Source organism: Pipistrellus hanaki (assembly GCF_964339955.1).
Source record: "Pipistrellus hanaki genome assembly, chromosome: 21".
NCBI lineage: Eukaryota > Metazoa > Chordata > Mammalia > Chiroptera > Vespertilionidae > Pipistrellus > Pipistrellus hanaki.
Genome location: NC_140523.1, coordinates 6,228,376 through 6,250,059, shown reverse-complemented (window position 1 = coordinate 6,250,059; position 21,684 = coordinate 6,228,376). Strand labels below are relative to the sequence as shown.

Sequence of the window (21,684 nt, the reverse complement as noted above, 5' to 3'; positions counted from 1 at the left end):
GTCATCCGACCTCTGAAAGGTGGAGACACATTGTCCTAAAAACCTCATTCTAGTCCCTGTACCCAATTGTCCCTGAAATCAGCCCTGCCCCTGGACTTATCAATTACAAGAGCTAATATAATCCTCTTTCTTTCCTTTAAAAAAAAAAAATATTTTATTGATTTTTTTTACAGAGAGGAAGGGAGAGGGACAGAGAGCTAGAAACATCAATAAGAGAGAAACATCGATCAGCTGCCTCCTGCACACCCCCTGCCGGAGATGTGCCCGTAACCAAGGTACATGCCCTTGACCAGAATCGAACCTGGGACCCTTCAGTCTGCAGGCCAACACTCTATCCACTGAGCCAAACTGGTTTCGGCTCCTTTTTTTTTTTTTTTAACTGAAGCTCAGTTCATAGACTTAAACTCATCTGTAAGTAAGAGCCCTGAGACCCCATGTCTCCCCACTCCTGTTCCCTCTCTTTTTCTTTCCTGGGAGAGCCCACCTACCCATGAGCACACAGACACAGACACACGGCCGCACAGACACAGACACAAACGCACGGCCGCACCGAGGGAGGCAGGGTCCTCCTCCTACTCACCTTTTTGTGGTGAACGAGCCTCTCTCAGGGGCAGGCGGCAGCGTGGATTTCTGGGAGGATAGGCCAGGCACAACCTGCTTGCACTTTGGCCTCTGATCTCATTTTCATGGGAATTCCTGGGCAGAGTTCAGATTCGGTGTAGGTTGTTGAGCTTCCCCTTCAGCTTTGTCACAGCAAAGGCAGGGACCCCAACCTCTTTCAGGGAACAGGGGAACCAGGGCAAGTGGGCCCCCCAGTAGGCCTGACCCACTGGGTTCTGCCCTCTTAACTTAATTTGTCTTCCTCCTCTGAGATGCCCTCCTCTCCACGCTCCTCTGCTCCCAAACACTCACACCTCTTCCAGGAAGCCCACCGTGATTATGCTCATCCTTCCCACGGCCCCTCCTGTGGCCTCCTTGTGCCCCTGCCCTCAGTGCTCCTCAGTGTCTCAGACCGTGCACCTTACCTTTCATTTTACCTCTTACCCAGTCTCCCTTTCTCACTCCACCAGTAATTGTCACAGCAATCTGTCTACCTGAGCTTGAAGGGAAAGGATGCAGTGTAGCTGTCGCAGATGGTCAAAGTGTTTTCAGGTCTGAGCATCCTACACACAAAACAAAATCACACAATTTGCTCATTCTTCTCTTTGACACCTAAGCAACCATGTGCAAAGTCAAGGGACAAACCGTTTAGTGTTTCAATCCTCAAACTAATCATTAAACCTATCTGACAGGATTTACATCTCTTTAATAATTAAACACACAGGACAAAACCTTTTATGATGCATAAATATTACCTTGTAGCACAGAGTGCAGTTCCTGCACGTGCTGGTTGTTCTGGGAAAAAAAAAACCTGGAGATTGATGCAAGGAGGGCAGGGTACCCCCTCTTTTTTTTCCCCACCTATTTTTAAAAAAATATATTTTAATGATTTTTTGCAGAAAGGAAGGGAGAGAGAAAGAGAGTTAGAAACATCAGATGAGATAGAAACACTGATCAGCTTCCTCCTGCACACCCCCCACCGGAGATGTGCCTGCAACCAAGGCACATGCCCTTGACCGGAATCGGACCTGGGACCTTTCAGTCCGCAGGCCGACGCTCTATCCACTGAGCCACACCGGTTTCGGCATTTGTGGCATTTTGGTCCAGACTTTTTTCTTAAGTGAATACTGTCAAATGGTATTCATTTTACAAAAGGGACTCAGACTATACCAGTTTCTTTGCAAAATTCCTTTCCTGGCAGAAAGCCACATTCTGTCCTACCCGCTCTTTGGGGGTGCCTGATTCTGTAAAAAGTAATAAACACAGAGCCCATTTAAAATGAAGCTGGGAGGCCAGAAGAGAGAGCTCTAAGGTGCGTGGTCCCTGCAGCCCAGCAGGAAGGGGTCTTTGTTTATCTTAGCTTTCCGGAATTCCTCTTCTACAAAAGAATTTCCTCTCCTTTGTCGGAACTTGGAATGCTTTGCTATTAGGCTGCCTGTCCTGAATTGCAATTTTTTGTTGTTTCCAAATAAACCCATTTTTGCTGGAGAAATATCTGGCTATTTATTTCAGGTCAACGATGGTAAACTCAGTGCCCGTGACGTCACCTGGTGTGTCCTGAGCGGGACCAGTGCCTCTGGGTGCAGCCTCCACAAGGGTGGACGGAGCTGCCGTCAGAGGGGGCCTCATCAAGGAAGAAGTCACAGTCAAGACAGAGGGGACTGCCGAGACCGGTTTGGCTCAATGGATAGAGCATCGACTTGGGGACTGAAGAGTCCCGGGTTCGATTCCGGTCAAGGGCATGTACCTTGGTTGTGGGCACATCCCCAGTAGGGGGTGTGCAAGAGGCAGCTGATGATGACTCTCTCTCATCGATGTTTCTAACTCTCTATCTCTCTCCTTTCCTCTCTGTACAAAATCAATAAAATATATTAAAAAAAAAAAAAAGACAGAGGGGACTGAACCTGCTTCTCTGCCTCCATCCCCTTCTAACCTCTGCCTGCTTCTAACCTCTCGCCCTTCCCTCCCTTCCTCCCTGCTCTCTCCCCTCCTCTCTCTCTCTCTCTCTTTTAAAAAATATATTTCTTTATTGATTTCAGAGGGGAAGGAAAAGGGATAGAGAGATAGAAACATCAATGATGGGAGAGAACCATCCATCAGCTGCCTCCTGCATGCCCCCCTACTGGGGATTGAGCCCACAACCCCGAGCATGTGCCCTTGGCCGGAATCGAACCTGTGACCCTTCAGTCCGCAGGCCAACGCTCCATCCACTGAGCCACACCTGCCAGGGCTCTCCCCTCCTCTCTTGGTGTCCAGACAGACGAAAGCCTGGAAGCACAACACATCCAGAAGCAGCCAAACTTGTTTCAAAGCATTCCCTATATCTCAGCGCATGTCCTTAATCTCTTTTTTTAAAGTATTTTTAAAAATTGATTTTAGAGAAGAGGGAGGGAGGGAGAGATAGAAACATTAATGATGAGAATTGTTGATCCACTGCCTCCTGCACATCCCACTCTGGGGATCCAGCCCACAACCCCAAAAAAATGTACCCTGGCCTGGAATCAAACTATGATTTCCTGGTTCATAGGTTGATGCTCAACCATTTAGCCACACCGGCCTAATCTCCAAAGCAAGGACTGTGTGTCATGAGATAAAACCCTGAGCTTGGAGCTTAAAGGTCTGGATTCATTCCTGTCTCTCCGAGTCGGCCTGTTTCCTCATCTGTAACGCAGTGGGGGAGGGGAATGGTATCTGCCTCTGAAATAAATATTCATGAGGATTAAGCAAGCTAATTCTGGTGGGTGTTTGGCAGACAGCCTGGCACCCTGGGGCTGCCAGGTGTCATCGCTGCCACAGTCCCATCTCAGAGATGTCTTGGCATCTTCTCCTCCTCCAGGTCAAGAGACCCGTGCTTCTCCTCTGCTGCCCCCACTCAAGGTGGAGGGACCAGTAGTGACTGGCTCCCAGAAGCCAGATGCTCTTTTTTTTTTTTTTTTTAAACATGTTTTTATTGATTTTGGAGAGAAGGGGAGAGGGAGAGATAGAAACATCAAGGATGAGAGAGAATCATGGATCAGCTGCCTTCTGCATACCCCCTACTGGGGATTGAGGCCACAACCAGGGCATGTGCCCTGACCAGGAATTGAACTGTGACTTCCTGGTTCATAGGTCAATGCTCAACCACTGAGCCACTGAGGTCAGGCACCAGATCTCTTTTGAGGTGGTATTCGGCTGAGAGCCACAGGCTGGGCAGTCAGGAGGCTGGGTGGGTTGAGTTGAGGCCACCAGGGAAAGACCAAGAGCTGGAGGACCGCAGGGGTCATGCGTGGCTCTGCCCCATCCAGCTGTGTGACCCCAGCACTCAGCACATCACGTGACCCCCTGGGGCCTGTTCCTGAGATGTTTAGCTCTGAGGCCTATCCCATCCACCAGATAGTAGAGTGAGGCCTGGGTCTGAGCCAGGCAGAGGAAGATAAGGAATAAATATACATATACACCGAGTGGCCAGATTATGATGATCTCTGAATGTATAATAATCTGGCCAATCAATGTGTGTATTAGAGGCCCGGTGCATGAATTCGTGCATGGGTGGGGTCTGGCCAGCCTGGCCAGGGAGAGGGGACATGGGCGGTTGGCTGGCCTGCCTGCTGGTCCAACTCCTGGTCAAGGGGACAATTTGCATATTAGCCTTTTATTCTATAGGATATACACTGAGTGGCCCGATTATTATGCATTCAGAGATAATAATCTGGCCACTGGGTGTATATTTCCTTTCCCGTCAAAACAAAATAGCACTTGGATTTATAATGAAGAGGCTACTCCGCCTCTCCCATGCCTGTCCCACCTCTCCTATGCCTGTCCCACTCTTTAGAGGCAACCACTTACCTGTTTCTGGGTTTAGTTCTTTGGGGCCACTTCCTGTTTCCAGGGAATTCTTGGCCAAGGCATGGGAAAGAAACCTTCTCCTTGCCAGGCTTTGATACAACAAAGAGGGCATTTTTATAAGTGGTGAGTGAAACATTCAGGGCTGTAAGAGGCAACCATCATCGGAAAGGGTGTTCAACAATCTATTTTCTTCTCACAATCTTGCCGGCACTTGGCTCTTCACAGGTGAGGTCTCTTTCGTTGCATTGATTCATGTGTCCAAGCACTGGACAAAAAATTGTAGGAATATGACCTTGTCATTCTCTCCAATACCCAAAAGGTCGAATACCCCTACAATGGCTGCTTGGCATGACTATCCAAGTATCCCCTGATATAGTCCACCCCTTGACTCTGTTCACGGAGAACAGATGGGCACAAATGGCCATTATCTAATACAAAATGAAATAACTGGTCTGGGGCTCATCTCGATCTCAACCAACAAGAGAGGGCTAGTGCCCAGCTAGCGTGACTCAGTGGCTGAGAGTGGATCTATGAATCAGGAGGGCATGGTTTGATTCCTAGTCAGGGCATATGCCCAGATGTGGGCTTAATCCCCAGTGTGGGCATGCAGGAAGTAACCAATCAATGAATCTCTCTTACCATTGATGTTTCTATCTCTCTCTCCCTCTCCATTCAGAAAAGAGGAAGGAAGGAAGGAAGAAAGGAAGGAAGGAAAGAAGGGCTGGTGACATAAGGACACCTGGTCCCACATCCAAGAGGGCCCAAGGCCACCAGGCAAGGGGAGTTTTCCCCAAGCAGGTAGAAGATCACTGTTTCAAAATATTTAACTGGTTACTATTTTGTGAAGAATACTCCCTTTGCTATTTCACTTTCTATCCTTCTTTCTTCTCCATTTCATGAGCTTTTTATATAACGAGAGATTGAGATGTTTCATTTTCAGTCGGATCCAGGTTAGGATGTTCTACAAAGCAAGTAGTTCTTAATGCATATCATCCCTTCGGGTTCAAATATATCAATTATGGCTTTTAGGCCATATCCTCCATCTGAGGGGCACCATTTTCCTCCAGCCTCTGGGAAGGGCTGTAAGGCTATTCATTTGGATTTCCATTGCTTTGTTGGCTCAGAGCCTGACATTGAGTCCCAGCTGATAAGCTGGTTATTTATACAGGCAAAAATAATCCCTTGATTGCTCCGTCTTCTCTCCCTGTCAGAGAAGTGGTCTGGTGTGGCACCCACTGAGCCTTACAGCAAAGCCAGAAATTCTTTTTTTACGAAAATTTGCATCAAGAGGACTTCAGGCCTCCCGGGGAGGAGCTGGTAAAATAAATCTACCACAGACCAGAAGTATCCATAAGGAAGGTGCTGACAAGTGAGGCATCACAAACTAAACACGACTGTTAGGAAGAATAAAAACGGACACCTCCGACTGTCACATCTAGACGTTGAAACTTTCCAGGCATATCTTGGCTTCCTCCACGCAGGTGGAATTCCGCTGATAACAGTGTGCCAAAGACCGAAAGGCCTGGCTTCATCTCTGACTGGTGCCAAGTGTCCCTCCTATGTGGACTTGGCAATCATACACCATGACTCATTCGGAACCACTCCTTGCCATTGAACCAATCCTTTCCATTTCGCGATGCCTGTAGAAGCAAGTGTCACTATTCCAAAGGTTGTATCCAGTTCCCTTCAGCTCCATGACAGTGGCCGTTTGTGGAGAACATGACCCAACACGGGAGCTAAACACTGCCTAGCGTGTGGGCCAGGAGGCAGTGCTAGGATGAGACCATTTCCAGGGATGAAGCAGAGATGCTGGTTAGCCACCTCATCTGAGCGAAGGGACAAGCCCCGGGGTCTCCCCGCTTGGAGAAGAGCAGTGTGTGAGTGGGCCCTGTGATGGAGCCTGTGGTTCCAGAAGACGGTGACAATTGAGGCACCAGCTGACACCTTCACGCCTGAGAGCGTGGTATGTGCCAGGCTGTGCTAAGAGCTTTCACCCTGGCCGGTTTGGCTCGGTGGATAGAGCGTCAGCCTGCGGACTGAAGGGTCCCAGGTTCGATTCCTGGTCAAAGGCATGTACCTTGCTTGCGGGCACAACCCCAGTGGGGAGTGTGCAGGAGGCGGCTGATTGATGTTTCTCTCTCATCGATGTTTCTAACTCTCTATCCCTCTCCATTCCTCTCTGTAAAAAAATAAAAATAAAAAAATCAATAAAATATTTTTTTAAAAACTTTTTTTCTGCAGTATCTCAATTAACCCTCATAACAATCAGTGAGGTAGGTACTGGTCACCACATCCGCCATCTGTTCTCCATGGAGATGTGGAAGGGGCAGCCAGCTTCATAAATGGAGCAACTATTGAGAAGTTGAACAGGCTGAGGTAGACTGTAGGCGACTGACACCTGATGTGTCCACCCCACGTTCCCACTCCACCTTGGCAGGCAGGATGGATTCTGAGCCCACACTTAGACCCGGTGGCTGTGATTTGTGACCTCTGGTCAGACTCCATGACATCATGGACACAAGGTCCCTAAGTTACCTCCTGAGCAAGACCCAGCACCAACTCTGCAGGGGCTGATTTGCTGGGCAGCCAGCCACAAAACCTAAGTCCAACTCCAATTTGTCCAAGAACATCCATTTTGCCCTGATGAAAGAAGAGACCCTGTGAAATGTCTGCCCAGTGACAGTCTGCACAGCAGGTAGCCTGGCGCCTCTTAGGCAGATTCCTTAGTCAGAGATGAGGATTTTTTGTTCAGGTGATTTATTTGAGAACCCATCGGGCACTGTCCTGTGACCTCAGAACTGACGTGGCTCAGAGATGGCTCTTTCCTATTATTTCCAGGAGACCGTGGAAGATTTGACCTGCCGGGCTGGGCTGTAGCATCTAACTTTGGCAATACGATTGGCAATATAGTTTATAAGGGGAAGCAAGGATTGGTTAGTAAAGAGGATCGAGCAAGAGCTATTTAAATTACTACCGTACCACCAGTAGCATTTGTTGTGTGGCAGGAATGTGTGCTGTGAATGAGAAAATAAACGGAGCTGTCACTGTTGGAAACTTTTTATGAGTCAATACTCTCTCGATGAAACTTGGTATAGCCACTGGATTACCAGTCAGGCCAACTGAAAGCATTGCTTCTAGCTCATGGGGTGCTTTGGAGCAGTTGGTGTACCTCTTGGGCTGCCAAATTTCTGCTAAAGCATCAGGTTTCTCTCTGCTAATAAATGTCACTCAAGAGGAACCGAAAACTGCAGGCCTTATTATTGCATTATTTGTCGCTGGAAACCAAAGGATAAAAGAGTAGCACTACGCCTCCTGATTTTTAAATGTCAAAAGAGTAAGATGCTAAATGTTGCTCTATTAACAGCAAGAACTTGGGAACAGGTGAAATATTTCTAACTGAAATGCTGTCCCTTTTGTATATAGCCAGTGTTAAATACTTAAATGCAAAACAGCCTCTGATTGTTGGGCTTTCTCACACACACACAAAAAGAAAAAAAAATGTCAGTTTTAATCCACAGGGACATGTCCCATATTGGGCCTGGATGTGCTATTCAAATAATAATAATTAAAAAAAAACAGTGGCCAGCCCCAGTTGTTTTGACTCAGTGGATAGAGCATCGGCTTGCAGACTGAAGGGTCCCAGGTTCAAGTCTGGTCAAGGGCACATGACTGGGGTTGTGGGCTCAATCCCCAGGAGGGGGCATGCAGGAGGCAGCTGATCAATGATTCTCTCTCATCATTGATGTTTCTCTCTCTCCCTTTCCCTTTCTCTCTGAAACTAATTTTAAAAGTGGCCAAAGGCATTGACGACCATTTCCTCAGCCCAGGAATCCAGATAATCATGTCTTGTTATAACTTCCAGCCAGGTATGTGCTGCAAGTGCCAGGGTCATTCTCGTGTGTGGTGTGTCCCCTGAGGCTGAGTGTCTGGTAGCTGCTGTCCCTTGAACCCTTTGGAAATAACAGGAAAGAGCCATCTCTGAACCACATCAGTTCTGAGGTCAGAGGACAGGGCCTCCGGGTTCTATTATAGGACCTTTGGGTGTCAGTAGGTGCCCCCTACCCAGGCAAGCTCCATCCATATAACCACCACCTCCTGATGACAGCTGCTCCTGTCCAGCTGAGTTCCATCAATCTTGTATTTGCCTTTGCAATTTAACAATGAAGCTCAAATTTGCCTGGTTGAAGAGCATGCAATTCAATCTCTGTCAGGAGTTTCTGAAGCCAAAGGAGGTTGGTCTCTCTGAAGAACTTTCTGTTTCAAGTAAAATCCAAACGAGTGATTGGCAATGGAAGCTCATCAACTGGGCAGTCTCAGGAGTACCAGAGCTGAGAAAGTCAGAGACCAGTCCCATCTCCCTAACCCCTACCCCAGACAACTACAAACAAGCCATTCTGGTTTTGGTAGTAAGCTCTATAAATAAATAGATAAAAGATGATAGATAGATAGATAGATAGATAGATGAATAGATGATAGGGTAGATGGATAGACGGACAGACAGACAGCTGATACATAAATATAGATACTATTTTTATTTATCTATAGACATTATCTGTTGACTATATACAAACAAAAATTTAGTTGTCTGATGTTTGACAGATATATCATTATTTTAGTTCTTCTGTTCATGATGTTGCACTTGGGATCAATCATTTCTCTTGCTTGAGTTGACGGGAGAGAGTGGAGAGGAACCTTGGTTTCAATGACATTCTACAGCCCCTATGCCCACCCAGATGAATCACGTCCAGTTCTCCTGTTGCCTGCAGACTTCTTTCTACAGAAGAAACAACTTTCCCTTGCTTAAGATCACTGTTGTCGAAACCAGTTTGGCTCAGTGGGTAGAGCGTCGGACTGCGGACTGAAAGGTCCCGGGTTTGATTCCGGTCAAGGGCATGTACTTTGGTTGCAGGCACATCCCCAGTAGGGGATGTGCAAGAGGCAGCTGATTGATGATTCTCTCTCATCGATGTTTCTAACTCTCTATCTCTGTCTCTTCCTCTCTGTAAAAAAATCAATAAAATATAATTTTTTTAAAAAAAAACTAGCAAGGTGCGGGGACCGGTTTAGCTCAATGGATAGAGCCTCGGCTTGGGGACTGAAGGGGCCTGGTTTTGATTCCGGTCAAGGGCATGTACCTTGGTTGCAGGCATATCACCAGTAGGGGGTGTGCAAGAGGCAACTGATCGATGACTCTCTCTCATCGATGTTTCTAACTCTCTATCTCTCTCCCTTCCTCTCTGTACAAAATCAATAAAATATATTTAAAAAAAACAAAAACTAGCAAGGTGGTGAGTTTTGGGTGTACAATTTTCATTTTCTTGTAAGTTAGTCAATGAGACAGCCTCCCTGAGTTTGATCAGCTCAGGGGCACCTACAGCATGAACTGAAAAATGGAGACCTGCCCCATTCTATACTGTTGATCTGCTAGTAACCAGAACCCACACTCAACATAGCCTAGGGGATGTGAGGCAGAATTAGAGCAGGAAAAGAAGAGTTATACCCAGAAGAAACCATACGAACTAGATACATTGTCAGAAAATAAAGGAAAACTTTATGGGAACTCCTTTAAGGCTATTTGATCAAGATAGCAGGACATAATTTTGGTGCAGGTTATCTTTTATATTTGTTTATATGTTCACTCACCAGAGATTCTACATTCAAAGTAGAAGCTCGGTCAATCAGGTATATTGCTTACCAGGTTTTTTTGGGTGGTGGGGATTGTTAAATAATATAAATCTGAACCAAATGTTGACCATACAAAATTAAATGAAAAGACCAAAAATCTAAGAAAGGCAGGAACTCACAGATTTCAGGAGACAAGAATGCTTTATTGGGTCCTGGGCATGCATCCAGTCCATCCACCCTCTCACTATCCTCTGGCAGGACCCGCGGTCTCGCTCCTTGCCATGAGAAATTAACTGGCGAGGCTCTGCTGGTTTTCCTCTCCAGGCCTGGGAGCTGCTGTGGAAATGAGCTCCCTTGTCTCAGCAGCAGAGACAGGGAGAAGGAACAAAGTATGGAGTCATCATAAGGCACACAGGCATGAAAAGCAGACCTCGAGCTGTGGCTAATCCATCACAGGGTCCCAGGAATGAAAAAAAACAACACAGGTATCCCCTAAGATAACACCTAGTTATTGCCATGACTGAGGATTTCTGAGCGGGAAAACAGGTCTTTCTCAAGACGCCAAGGTAGAGTCAAAATCTTCTAGACCTTTAATGGAGAGGAAATCAAGTATCTTTGAAGAGAAACCTTATTTTAGCACTTAGGTCAGGGGTCCTCAAACTTTTTAAAGTGGGGGCCAGATCACGGTCCCTCAGAGAGCTGGAGGGCCGGACTATATGAACTACTAATTCCTACTGTAACACCTCGGCTGCGCTCACTGCCCAAAAAACCTGGCGGGCCGGATCAGACTCCTCTGCGGGCCGCATGTGTCCTGCGGGCCGTAGTTTGAAGACCCCTGACTTAGGTAAATATTGTAAACCTTCTTTTGCAGCCTTCCCAAAAAGATCTGTTTGGGCATTTATCTGGGGACTATAGAAGGAAAGGGTAAATACCCAAACCTGGGGAGAGGGGTGTCCTGTGTAGGACACTGGCTCCACGCTAGTCCAGTTTCTGGGAACAAAAGAAAAGCATGTGGTCTGCCAATCAATGAGAATCATTCATAGATCAAATTTTATGCTTTAGTGAAATCCCAAAGACAGGGGCTGAGTGTATAGTTGAAATGGACATACCCGGGTGATAGGTATAAACCTCAATGGCTCTCTGGTTTGTGGGGTAAGAAGGACTATAGGAGGACAAGTGCAAGCCATTAGAATTTGCCCTCTCTAGCAAAATGGTAAATCGAAAGTAATACCATATTCCTGGGGAACTGTAAACAGTAGTGTTACTACCAAAGTCTTGAGAGTGAAGTCACAGTGGTTCCTACCACAGCTCAGCTTGGCCAGCGCAAGACACCGGGAGGTCTTCGGACTGCTGTAAACTTTCAAAATCAATGACTCCAATTGCAGGTGTTGCTTCAGAGTGGTCTTCTTGCTAAAGAAAAGCCATCCAGCTCCTGGCATTTGTTATAAATCCTCTGACAGGCAAAAATCCCTAGTCACAAACACTAATTCCCATGACCTGGTAGAGATATGAGTGGTAGCCTTTACCCATACTTACTTTCTTGCTAGGTTATATTATTTTGGTTGAAAATGGTTAATTTTGCCGAAACTGGTTTGGCTCAGTGGATAGAGCATCGGCCTAAGGACTGAAAGGTCCCAGGTTCGATTCCGGTCAAGGGCAGGCACAACCCCAGTAGGGGGTGTGCAGGAGGCAGCTGATTGATGTTTCTCTCTCATAGATGTTCTAGCTTTCTATCCCTCTCCCTTCCTCTCTGTAAAAACTCAATAAAATATATATATTTTAAAAAATCAATGTGAAAATGGTTAATTTTACCAGTTGATCCACAGGTTGCAAGATTTCAAAATGGGATTGTGATAAAAGATAGGGTAGAGTATTACTAGTGGCACTGGACTTTGGAGAATGGTAGCTTAGTCATTGCCCGTGGATTCAGTCATTGGATGTGACCCTGAATGGTCTCCCTAAGCAGGGAGAAATGTGTGTTTGGTTGTATGTGGAAGAGTCGTAATCAGATGGGAAGAACGGTGTGTATGTGTGTGTGTGTGTGTGTGTGTGTGTGTGTGTGTTGGGGTATCATTTGTCGTCACCCACCAAGCCTTTTCTACCCTCCCGCCCTCCCCCATTCTTCTGGTGAGAATCCCCATCCTTTGGAACCTGCGCTCCTCCTATTCCATTAGCCCCATGCTAGGAATGTGACCACTGGAGGGAGACCCACTGGGACCAATGGCTCGATGGTGTCCACCTGACAACAGCAATAGCTCCTGGGAGGCAAGCTCTGGAATTCCCTGGCTCCCCCCTTCTCAAGGCCAACTGTCCAGCTATTCCTCTGTGAGCTACCCCAACTCTCTTCTCATGAACCCTTTTTTCTTTAAGTTGATGCAAGTCCATTTCTGTTGCTCAAAAGCCCAAGAAACCTGACGGAAAGGGTCTCTTCTGAGCCTACATCATGCATCTTTGATCCCCAACAACTGTTAAATCTGAGTCTGGCATCAAGGAGGGAGGTGCTCATTATATGTCTGCTGAATGAATAAATGAATGAATGAATGAATGAATGAATGGAAAACATTCCAGCTCTAGTTCACCTGGGCAATCTGGATAGGCAGGTGGGAGAGTTGGGGCACAATGGGGCAAGTGGGGAAAGTCACAAGAGGAGATAGAGAAATCAGAAATATCAGCATGGAGAGGGCAAACGTCAGGCAAGGAAAACCCCAGGCCAGAGAGGGAAGGGAATGGGTTAGGAATGACAAGCCTTCCTGCTGCGTGGGAGGCAGGAAGTGGTCCGTGAGTGGCTGGGAGGCTGTCCGAGCTGCGTTGGCTGCAGTGGAAGAAGCCAGAGACAGTGGTGTTTCTGCAGAGCCGCCAGCTCTGCTTTACCCTCTTGGGTTCCTTCTTTGTGTTCCTCTCCCAAATGAATGAGCAATTCCGATCTGCCCCCAAGTTCACAGACATCCTGCTAAGGGGCACAAGCCATCAGCCCATGGACTATCTAGCTGTGGCCACAGAAGGCTGAGACTAAATGTCAACTCAAGAGCAAAAACATGGATTCCTTTTTCCAGTCGGCCCAAGGAGAACCTGCCTGGGGAGAGGGGACCCTGAGCCCATACACCTACAACCACACCAGATGAGGGAGAGCAGGAAACACAGTTGCTGCCTTTATTGCATTCCAGGGGGAGCAGGCTAGCTCCAGTCCAGCCCCATCGGGAGTTTCCAGGTTAGGCGTTCAGCGCTGGGCTGAGCACAGCCGTTCCTTGGGGCCCATAAATGAGGTCCCTGAGCTGGAGCTTCAGGATTAAGAGCTAATGGTTGGGGATCGGGGTCCTAAGTCCCAGGCTCAGAGACAGCCCTCACAGCAGGTAGATGGTTTATATCCTTCCTAAAACTCCCATGCCATGTCCCCGTGGAGAAGAGTCCCGGCTCTCCATTCCCTGCCAGGAGGGCATGTGAAATTCACATCTCCTTCAATCTGGAGCACAAGGTCCTCAGAGTCCACACTTTCCCTCTGGCCACAGCTGCTGACACAACCCTTGTTCCAGTTCTCACCTCACAGGCAAAGGGCCTGGGAAAAGCAGGGGAGGAGTAGACAGGGATATACCAGAGGCCAGAGGGTCTTCTCATTACCTGGGTCCTGGTGGATGGGGGGTAGGTCAGGCTAGAAAAGCCAACAGGCAAGGGAACAAGCAGAGTCAGTGAAGGGCAGGCAGCAGGCTGCAACTGCGCTCAAAGCCAGGGATGGTAGATGGGATGCCAGAAAGCATGGGAAGCAGGCAAGTGAGTGCCTGGGTGAAGGGGGAAGAAAGCAAGAATACATGCCCCCAAAGACTACCACATAAGGACTGCACAAGCCCAAAATGGGGCACAGGAACAGGTTAGTTGCAGGGTAAGCTGGGATGAATGAGGCAAAGTAGTCTGAAAGAGAAGACACCCTGAGAGTCACACAGCAGAGGCAGCCCGAAGCCCTGAGGTCAGGGTCGAGCAAAGGGCAGAGGGTAAGTGCTGGCCTGCATGGCAGGGTCTGGCTGGGGCAAAGGGTCAGGGTGCAGAACTCATGCAGAGGACTCAGGGAGCCTCCAGCAGTGGCCAGTGTAAACTTCAAGGAGGGCCTCAGCCCCTGGGAAACATGGAGGTGGGGCCTGGGAGCCCTGGTGACATGGCACCGGGAGAGGCCACCGGGCTGTGTGCCATGCACCAAAGCCGTCTGAGGCGGAGCTGACTGAGAGGCTGCGCAGAGAGGCCCCCACGTGGTGCCCGCTCAGTGCACGTCTCCGCTTTGTCTGTATCGGGAAAGTCTCCATCGGTTCAAGCTGCTTCCTTGTTGGTCTGCTGCTGGGTGGAGGCCCCCAGCCTCCTGTAGGGGCTACCGCGTGCCCTGGGCCTTGGAGCCCCCCTCTTGGCTGGGAGGCTGTCCCAGTAACTGAGTGCCGACTGCCCCTGAGGCCTGAGAAGTGGCTTTGGAGCTTGGGGTGCTCTTCCGGGAGCCCTGGGGGCTGGGGAGGCCTTTCTTCTGGGGCTGAGGACTCAGCTGGGGGCCCTTCCTGCCGGCAGATGGACTCTTGGAGCCTTTGGCCTTGGCTTGGGCAGCCTCGGGGCCCTTGAGGGCTTTCAGCCCCAGCATCTCACAGAAGGTGTTGCACTGGTGGGAGGAAGCAAACTGGTCCAGCAGGGCAGGGAAACAGCTCTCCTTGAGGCCTTGGTATCTGCAGCCAAACAGGAAGAGCTGAGGGCGAGTCCCACCCAGACGGAGGGTCCTTGAGGGGCTGGCTTCGGGATGGCCATGGCCAGGGTATTGTGGCCAAGGTCCATATCCCCTACCAGGCAGTACTGGGGAGTCTACCTGGTACTGCCTCAGGTGGCAGGATCTAAAAACCTCAATTCTAAACGGAGGTCTCATGATGCCCTGGCACATGGAATTCATCGTGTGGGACACTAACTGGTGTGAAGACGATCTGCCTTTTTACCATAAATTAGAGCCGTCTCTAGGGCATCGCTCTGCTCACAGGCCCTTGCTTATCTGTGTCGTGGAGCTTTCTCAAGTGAGAAGGAAGAGGAGCAGGTACAGTCAGAGGCCAACATTGCAGGTGACCCTGTGTGTGGGCGTCACTAGCTGCTGGTCCCGATCTGGGGCAGGGCACAGCATGTGGGGACCAGCAACCCCTGGGGTGTTACTACATGGCCACGGGTGCAACTAGGACCATGTGGCCATAGGCCTAGCACCTCAGGGATGAAGGACCAGGAGAACTTTGACATGGTAGACCCTAAGAAGACCCTCAGAAGGCTTCTGTCCTTGAGAAGTACTCACCCTCGCAGCTTGGTGGCAATCTGCACATCAGTCATCTTCCAGTCAACCCCTGGAAAGGAAGTTGGGAGCTGAGTTGATGGCAGCCAGGGCTGGTTCTAGGCCCCCATGTCTCCAAGATGGAAACTTGCCAGTTTCAGGGTATATCTTTAGGTATCCTGTCAGTAGGTCATCAACATTGGCCTATCTCACTGGGTATTTCTGTATCAGTAGTAGTAATAATATTCCCATTTTTACAGGTGAGTAGCAAGGCTCGGAGTTAAGTGACTCAAGCAAGGTCTCATTCATTCATTCATTCATTCAGTAACTGAGCATTTTTCAAAGAGTCTGACAGTACTCTTCTTGAAATCTGCCTCTCACTAACAAGGCTGAGTACCATAGTCAGCATAAATGTGGGCTTGAGAGTCAAGACGGACCTGGATTTACATTTTAGCTCTGTCATTTGAGCTGTTTGAACTTGGTAAGTCATTCACTATCTCCATGTAGATGGGGTAATACTGCCCATCTTGCAGAGGTATTGGGGAAATCAGAGCATGTGGGACTCCAATTTAGTGTCTGAAACACAGCAGTTATGCAATGAATATTAATTCTGTGATGTCTCTTTCAGCATTCACCACATTTCATTTTACATTACCATAATGATGCTCCCTTACACCTGCACAGAATTTTAGCTTGCACAAATATGGTCTCAGTTAATTAGAGCAAATCTTAGAGCCAGACAGGGACAATATTATTATTCCTAGAGAGAGAAAGGAAACTGAAGCTCAGAGAGATTGGCGTCTAGACTGAAATCTATTTCTTTAACTCTCAAGTCTTTCTACTCTATCATGTTACTCATTATAGAAATTGTTATACTGATCACAGCTTCTTAAGGACATGGACCATTCCTAACTCACCTTTTACCTTTCCCATACTCGGTAAAGTTAAATGGATGGATAGATGGGAGGAAAGAAGGAAGGGTCAATTCCGAGTTTACAAATACTGTGAATGACAATGGCTAAATGTGTTACTAGCCTCCCGCCCCTAAATATATCGAGTTATAAAAAACAGTATTTATTATACAGTTTAACCTCACTGAAAAGCACGTTTGAGCCAGTTTTCTCTCTGGCCTTTCATCTCCTCACTTATTTACACCAGGGGCTATATGAAATAATGTGTGATGTTCCCAGCGTTCCTCTCCAGCACTGTAGAGAGTGTTTTATCTTTTCCTATTTCCTGCCCAGTTGTGCACAGAGAGTAGGCTGGAGAGGATGGTCAGGGATGGAGGGAGGATTCATGCTCGCTGGCCTTCCTTTGCTGCGGAAGAATCTGAGTAATGGGAGAAACAGGAAGAAGCCTAATAGATTTAAAAAAAAAAAAAAAAAAAAAAAAAAGCTAACGAGGAGGATGGAGGAGGAGGAAAGGGAGGCAGGTGGAAGAGAGTTTGGGTAGTACTGAGAGTGCAAGTCCAGAGCAAAGCTGCAGGGAAGGGAGGAAGGAAGATTTTGAAAAGATGGTCGTGGGTTTTGAATTAGATCCCATGTAATGTTTTTTAAACAAACTCCTTTAAAATTTTAAGTGGGCTTGGAGTGCATGCCTTTATTTTTATTTTTTAAATATATTTTATTGTTTTTTTTAGAGAGGAAGAGAGAGAGATAGAGAGTTAGAAATATCGATGAGAGAGAAACATCCATCAGCTGCCTCTTGCACACCCCATACCGGGGATGTGCCCGCAACCAAGGTACATGCCCTTGACCGGAATAGAACCGGGACCTTTCAGTCTGCAGGCAGATGCTCTATCCACTGAGCCAAACCAGTTTCAGCTGGAGTGCATGCCTTTAAATACAACCGTGATTAGACGAGGCTACAGGAAGCCCTGGTGTGTATTAGGCTTGCATACAAATGGTGCCTGTCCAATTTACTTCACAAGCTTATTGCCAACAGCAAAGGAAAGTGAGAAAGTGGTTTGCAGACCAGTACACACGCACCCTCCTCTGACGCTGGGCCTGCTCTCACACACGTGCACTGGTACCTTCACACCCTCATACCTGCCAGATCTGTGACCAGGAAGCTGCCATTTGTCCACAGGTACAGCCAGTGCTGGAAGGCCTGGCACTTCTGTACGGCCTCCGAGCTGCCTGATGCTGGTGCGGCAGCACAGCCCCATTCCCGGGAACAGTACGGCTCCAGGGGCTTGCCCAGGTCCTCCTCCAGCGTGGCGTACGGGATATTGTTTGCAGGCCGATAGATCAGGTACAGCGGAATGATCCTAAACACAATTTCACCCTGCAGTGAGCACAAGTAGGGTGGCAGGAAGCTCCCACTTCCATCTCCACTGGATCTAAAAGGAGGGCCCTTCCAAGAAAGAACCCCCAGCTCTGAGCCTGGAGGGCAACGAGGGAGGGGAGCTCCGCCCCGAGTTCAGGAGAGAAAATGGAAGCGCTGACTTCAGAGTCCTGTCTATTCTCTGAGGTCAGAGGGAGTAGAACTGGTCCACGCTAGGGCCAAGAAGGTCTCTGTGCTTAAGGGAGGAAGTGAGACCAGCATGTGTCAAACAAAAAGGAAACCCTCTAGAGAAGATTCAACCAGACTGTGTGTGGCTCAGTGTCAGCTAGACCCCAATATTCAAGAGTAGGCTTTCAGGCTGAAACCGGTTTGGTTCAGTGGATAGACTGTTGGCCTGTGGACTGAAAGGTCCCAGGTTTGATTCCGGTCAAGGGTATGTACCTTGGTTGCAGGCACATCCGCAGTGGGAGGTGTGCAGGAGGCAGCTGGTCAATGATTCTCTCTCATTGATGTTTCTAATTCTCTATCCCTCTCTCTTCCTCTCTGTAAAAAAAAATCAATAAAATATATATATTTTTTTAAAAAGTAGGAGTTCAGATGTCAAAGTGAAAACAATTACTTTTTAGAGCTGACACCTACAAACCCACTTGGCTCTGCCGGCTACCACAGAAGAGTCCTGGCCAGTGTGCCTACCACCTTCGGAGAGGCCCATTACCTGCTGGGTTCAAATTCTGCAATCAGCAGAAACTGGACGACGGGTTAGGGCACATGTGTCAAACACAAGGCCCGCAGGCCAAATCCAGCCCGCCAGGCCTTGCAATGTGGCCCGCACCGCGCTGTCATCACTGCACTCCGCTGTCAGTTTATGACATTGTCAGTTTATGACTGTTCAGTAAACCATTCGGCCCGCGATTTAGGCTGGATTTTAGATTTTGGCCCCTTCTCTGATTGAGTTCGACACCCCTAGGTTAGGGGATTGAGGCAGCTGAGAGGAGACTGAAGACAGGAGCAGAGGCTTTCTAAAGCAGGCAGTGAATCTTGGGGTCTTTGTTTCTAGATTTCGTAGGACCATCAAGCCACGCACAGGGTTGGTTGTGGGCTCACCGGCATGTGGCCCTCTCAGGATGTGAAATCACCCCACGCCCCCTCCTTGTGCACTTACTCAGGCACCTCCCCGAAGCCAGGTGCAGCCCGGGCTTCCGCTGCGAAGATTTTGCAATACTCCCGACTCATGTTCTGGATCTTGCACCCCTGTGGATTACAGAGAAGGTATCCTGATCAGCAAGCAAGCTCCCTGTCTTCTCATGCCCAGCTCCACGTGGGAAGGCCATCTGCCAGAGGATGCCAGGGGGCCCTGGTGATGAGTGCCAGTGCCCCAGGGCCACGCTGTGACAGCAAGGAGGCTTCTGAATGGGCAGAACACAGACCACCCACCCAGCACTCCCTTCTTCTCTCTCAGGTAAGGCTTCTGTGTAAGGTGCATCTGGGGGCAGTGGGAAAGATTTCTGCTGCAAAAATCCAGTTTGAGCCAAAACCAGTGTGGCTCAGTGGATAGAGCATCGGCCTGTGGACTGAAAGGTCCCGGGTTCGATTCCGGTCAAGAGCATGTACCTTGGTTGCGGGCATATCCCCAGTGGGGGGCGTGCAAGAGGCAGCTGATCAATGTTTCTCTCTCATCGATGATTCTAACTCTCTATCCCTCTTTTCCTCTCTGTAAAAAAATCAATAAAATATATTATTTAAAAAAGAAAAGAAAAGAAAGATAACAGCTGAGTCTGTATGTGCGTAATTAAAAAAAAAAAAAAATCCAGTTTGAAAACTAAGGCCCCAAAGATGTAACGTGAGCTACGCCTCAGGCTCTCAAAGATCATCCCAGGACCCTCCCAGGTTGAGGCTGAGACGGCTTCTGCCTCTGTACTGGGCTCCCCATCATGCCCCGGGCTGGGGAAAGGGAGGAGGGGAGAGAACGCAGGATGGCGGCGGGAATGGGACGCAGTACCTGAATGGTGACATCATAGTTCCTGCCCAGGAGGGCAGTCTCACTGCTGGGCCCAAACACCAGCGGGCTGGACACCTTGATGACACACGTGCGGCCTGACTCGAAGATGGGCTCCAGCCCGTAGATGACCTTGGCCCGGGAGGCCTTCCGAAGGCTGTACCTATGTCCACCCCCTCGTAGATCCTCGCTCACCAGGCGTCCAAAGAGCTTGTCTCCCCAGCAGCCAGAGTCAGCCAGACCCTTAGCAAACACCATGGGAGTCATTTCAATCTCTTCTCCAACTGAAGGGAAACAGGAAAACGTGGAAAACTACAAGCTCCTGCCTCATGGACCAGTCCAGTAGCAGGGCACCCCGCCTCGTGCTCAGATTGTAACCACTAAATGCCATTTCCCACTGAAAGGAACCAGAGCTCCCTGAAGAAATGGTTGATTCCAAGCCTAAGGCAGAAAGTCTATTGGATGGGCCTGAATCATCTGTCAGACCAGAAAAGAAAGACGCTATTGAAAAAGACTGGAGCCTGGCCAGTGTGGCTCAGTGGTTGAGCATCGACCTATGAGCTAAGAGGTCATGGTTCGATTCCCAGTCAAGGGCACATGCCCGGGTTTGTGGGTTCAATCCCCAGAGTGGGGCATGTAGGAGAAATCCTGGGCAGGGTGCTGGGCAGGGTAGGATGTGTCCTGGAGGCCTGTCGTGCCCTTCGTCAAGCACTCCGACAAAGGCAAAGGGCACAAAGCTGAATTAACTCCTTGTGGAATGGACCCCCTTAGCCCCCTCTGCCCCCACCATCTTCTGAAATAGCCACCCTCTTCCATTCTCCTCCTCAAGCATCTCCTGAACTAGGAGGCAAAGAGTGGCTGTCTGGGAAGGCAAACAGCATTTGGAGCAGATCCAAGTCCTTGGAGAAGGTCCCCCTGCAGGTGGCAGGGCAGGGATGAGGCCACCCACTCCCCCAAGGGGCTCCGTACCTTCGCCTTCTTCTCTGGAGACGAATCCTGACAACACTGAGGGGAGCAAAAGGAGAGAAAGCAGCTGTCGTCGGACTGCTCTGCCCGGCGAGAGACCATCTCTGCAGACGGCCGCTGCCCTCCCTCAGGAGTGGGGCCAGGCAGAGCCCTGGGGGCACACTCACCCTCGGGGCTGAGGCAGAAGTCAGTGGAGGCTGAGCCGTGCTCATTGTGGATGGTGCATCGGTACACGCCACAGTCCACGGGGGACGCCTGCACGATGGCCAAGGCCGCCGGCCCCTCGTCCCCTGCACTGCAGAGAGTGGAGACCCCTCGCGTGAGAGCCATCGCCACGGCACAGCCAGGGCCAGAAGGAGGTCCCGGGGCTCCTCAGACCCAGCGCTCAGGCTGCTGGGAGCCCTGGGACAGGCAGTAAGATCACACAGGTCTGGTTTGCGGGGCTGACACTCAACTAGTTGTGTGACTTTGGGCAAATGGCTCAGTACCTCTGAGCCTCTATTTGCCTCCTCTCTGCTATGAGAATGCTGGAATCCCCCTCGTACAGTTAGTGTGAGGGTTGAGTGAGCGACAGACCTAAATGAGGACAATGCCCAACATGATGATGTTATGATTGCTATCATTAGGGAGCCTCCAGACAGCTTACCTCCTGCCCACTTCGCCCACTGGGTGCAGATCCTTGGCCCAAGTCAAGACTGAGTCACTAAGAATGTTGAAAAACTGGCACCAGAGCTTCAGGCTCCCCGAGGCGTCGGGAAACTGCTCCACTCGAATCTTCCGAATTACCTGTGGGGCTGGGAGCAGGGGACCAGGGGAGAGGACTGAGCTCCTCCCGTCCATCTTGTGTCCACTCTGGCCCTGCCCCTGCTTCCCTGGGTGTCCCTGCTGCAACAGGCTGGGAGAAAACAGGATTCAAGTCTCCACACAAGGCACTCCTTCACAACCCCGAGGTATCTTCCCTGACCCCAAAAACATACATCCAAGCTTGAAAGAACCCAGCTGAGGATACAGACAACAGTCAAAAGAGACACTTCCGGCCCTGCCGGCGTAGCTGGGAAGTAAGAGCGTTGGCCGATGCACCAAAGAAAGTGTTGGCTGGTCAAGGGCACGTACCTGA

The 21,684-nt window shown here is 49.3% G+C and overlaps 2 protein-coding genes across 3 annotated transcripts in view; both read right to left on the bottom strand.

Annotated features, from left to right (window-relative positions):
- SLC28A1 (solute carrier family 28 member 1) overlaps nucleotides 1-10,330 on the bottom strand; it is a 45,068-nt gene extending 34,738 nt beyond the window's left edge. The window contains exons 1-2 of the mRNA XM_084869129.1: nucleotides 10,230-10,330; nucleotides 581-1,163 (exon numbers count right to left, since the gene is read on the bottom strand). The gene's annotated coding sequence lies outside the window, so the exon portion shown is untranslated. The remainder of the gene's footprint in view (nucleotides 1-580; nucleotides 1,164-10,229) is intronic.
- A 2,844-nt stretch (nucleotides 10,331-13,174) lies between these two features.
- Nucleotides 13,175-21,684, bottom strand: part of ALPK3 (alpha kinase 3) — a 41,416-nt gene continuing 32,906 nt past the window's right edge. For both annotated transcript variants that reach the window (XM_084869015.1, XM_084869016.1), the window contains 8 exons: nucleotides 21,214-21,361; nucleotides 20,735-20,862; nucleotides 20,571-20,606; nucleotides 19,605-19,885; nucleotides 18,768-18,856; nucleotides 17,368-17,588; nucleotides 15,344-15,392; nucleotides 13,175-14,741 (listed from right to left, as the gene is read on the bottom strand). In XM_084869015.1, coding sequence (XP_084725141.1) covers nucleotides 14,402-14,741; nucleotides 15,344-15,392; nucleotides 17,368-17,588; nucleotides 18,768-18,856; nucleotides 19,605-19,885; nucleotides 20,571-20,606; nucleotides 20,735-20,862; nucleotides 21,214-21,361 — 1,292 coding nt within the window. In that variant the 3' untranslated portion in view covers nucleotides 13,175-14,401. The remainder of the gene's footprint in view (nucleotides 14,742-15,343; nucleotides 15,393-17,367; nucleotides 17,589-18,767; nucleotides 18,857-19,604; nucleotides 19,886-20,570; nucleotides 20,607-20,734; nucleotides 20,863-21,213; nucleotides 21,362-21,684) is intronic.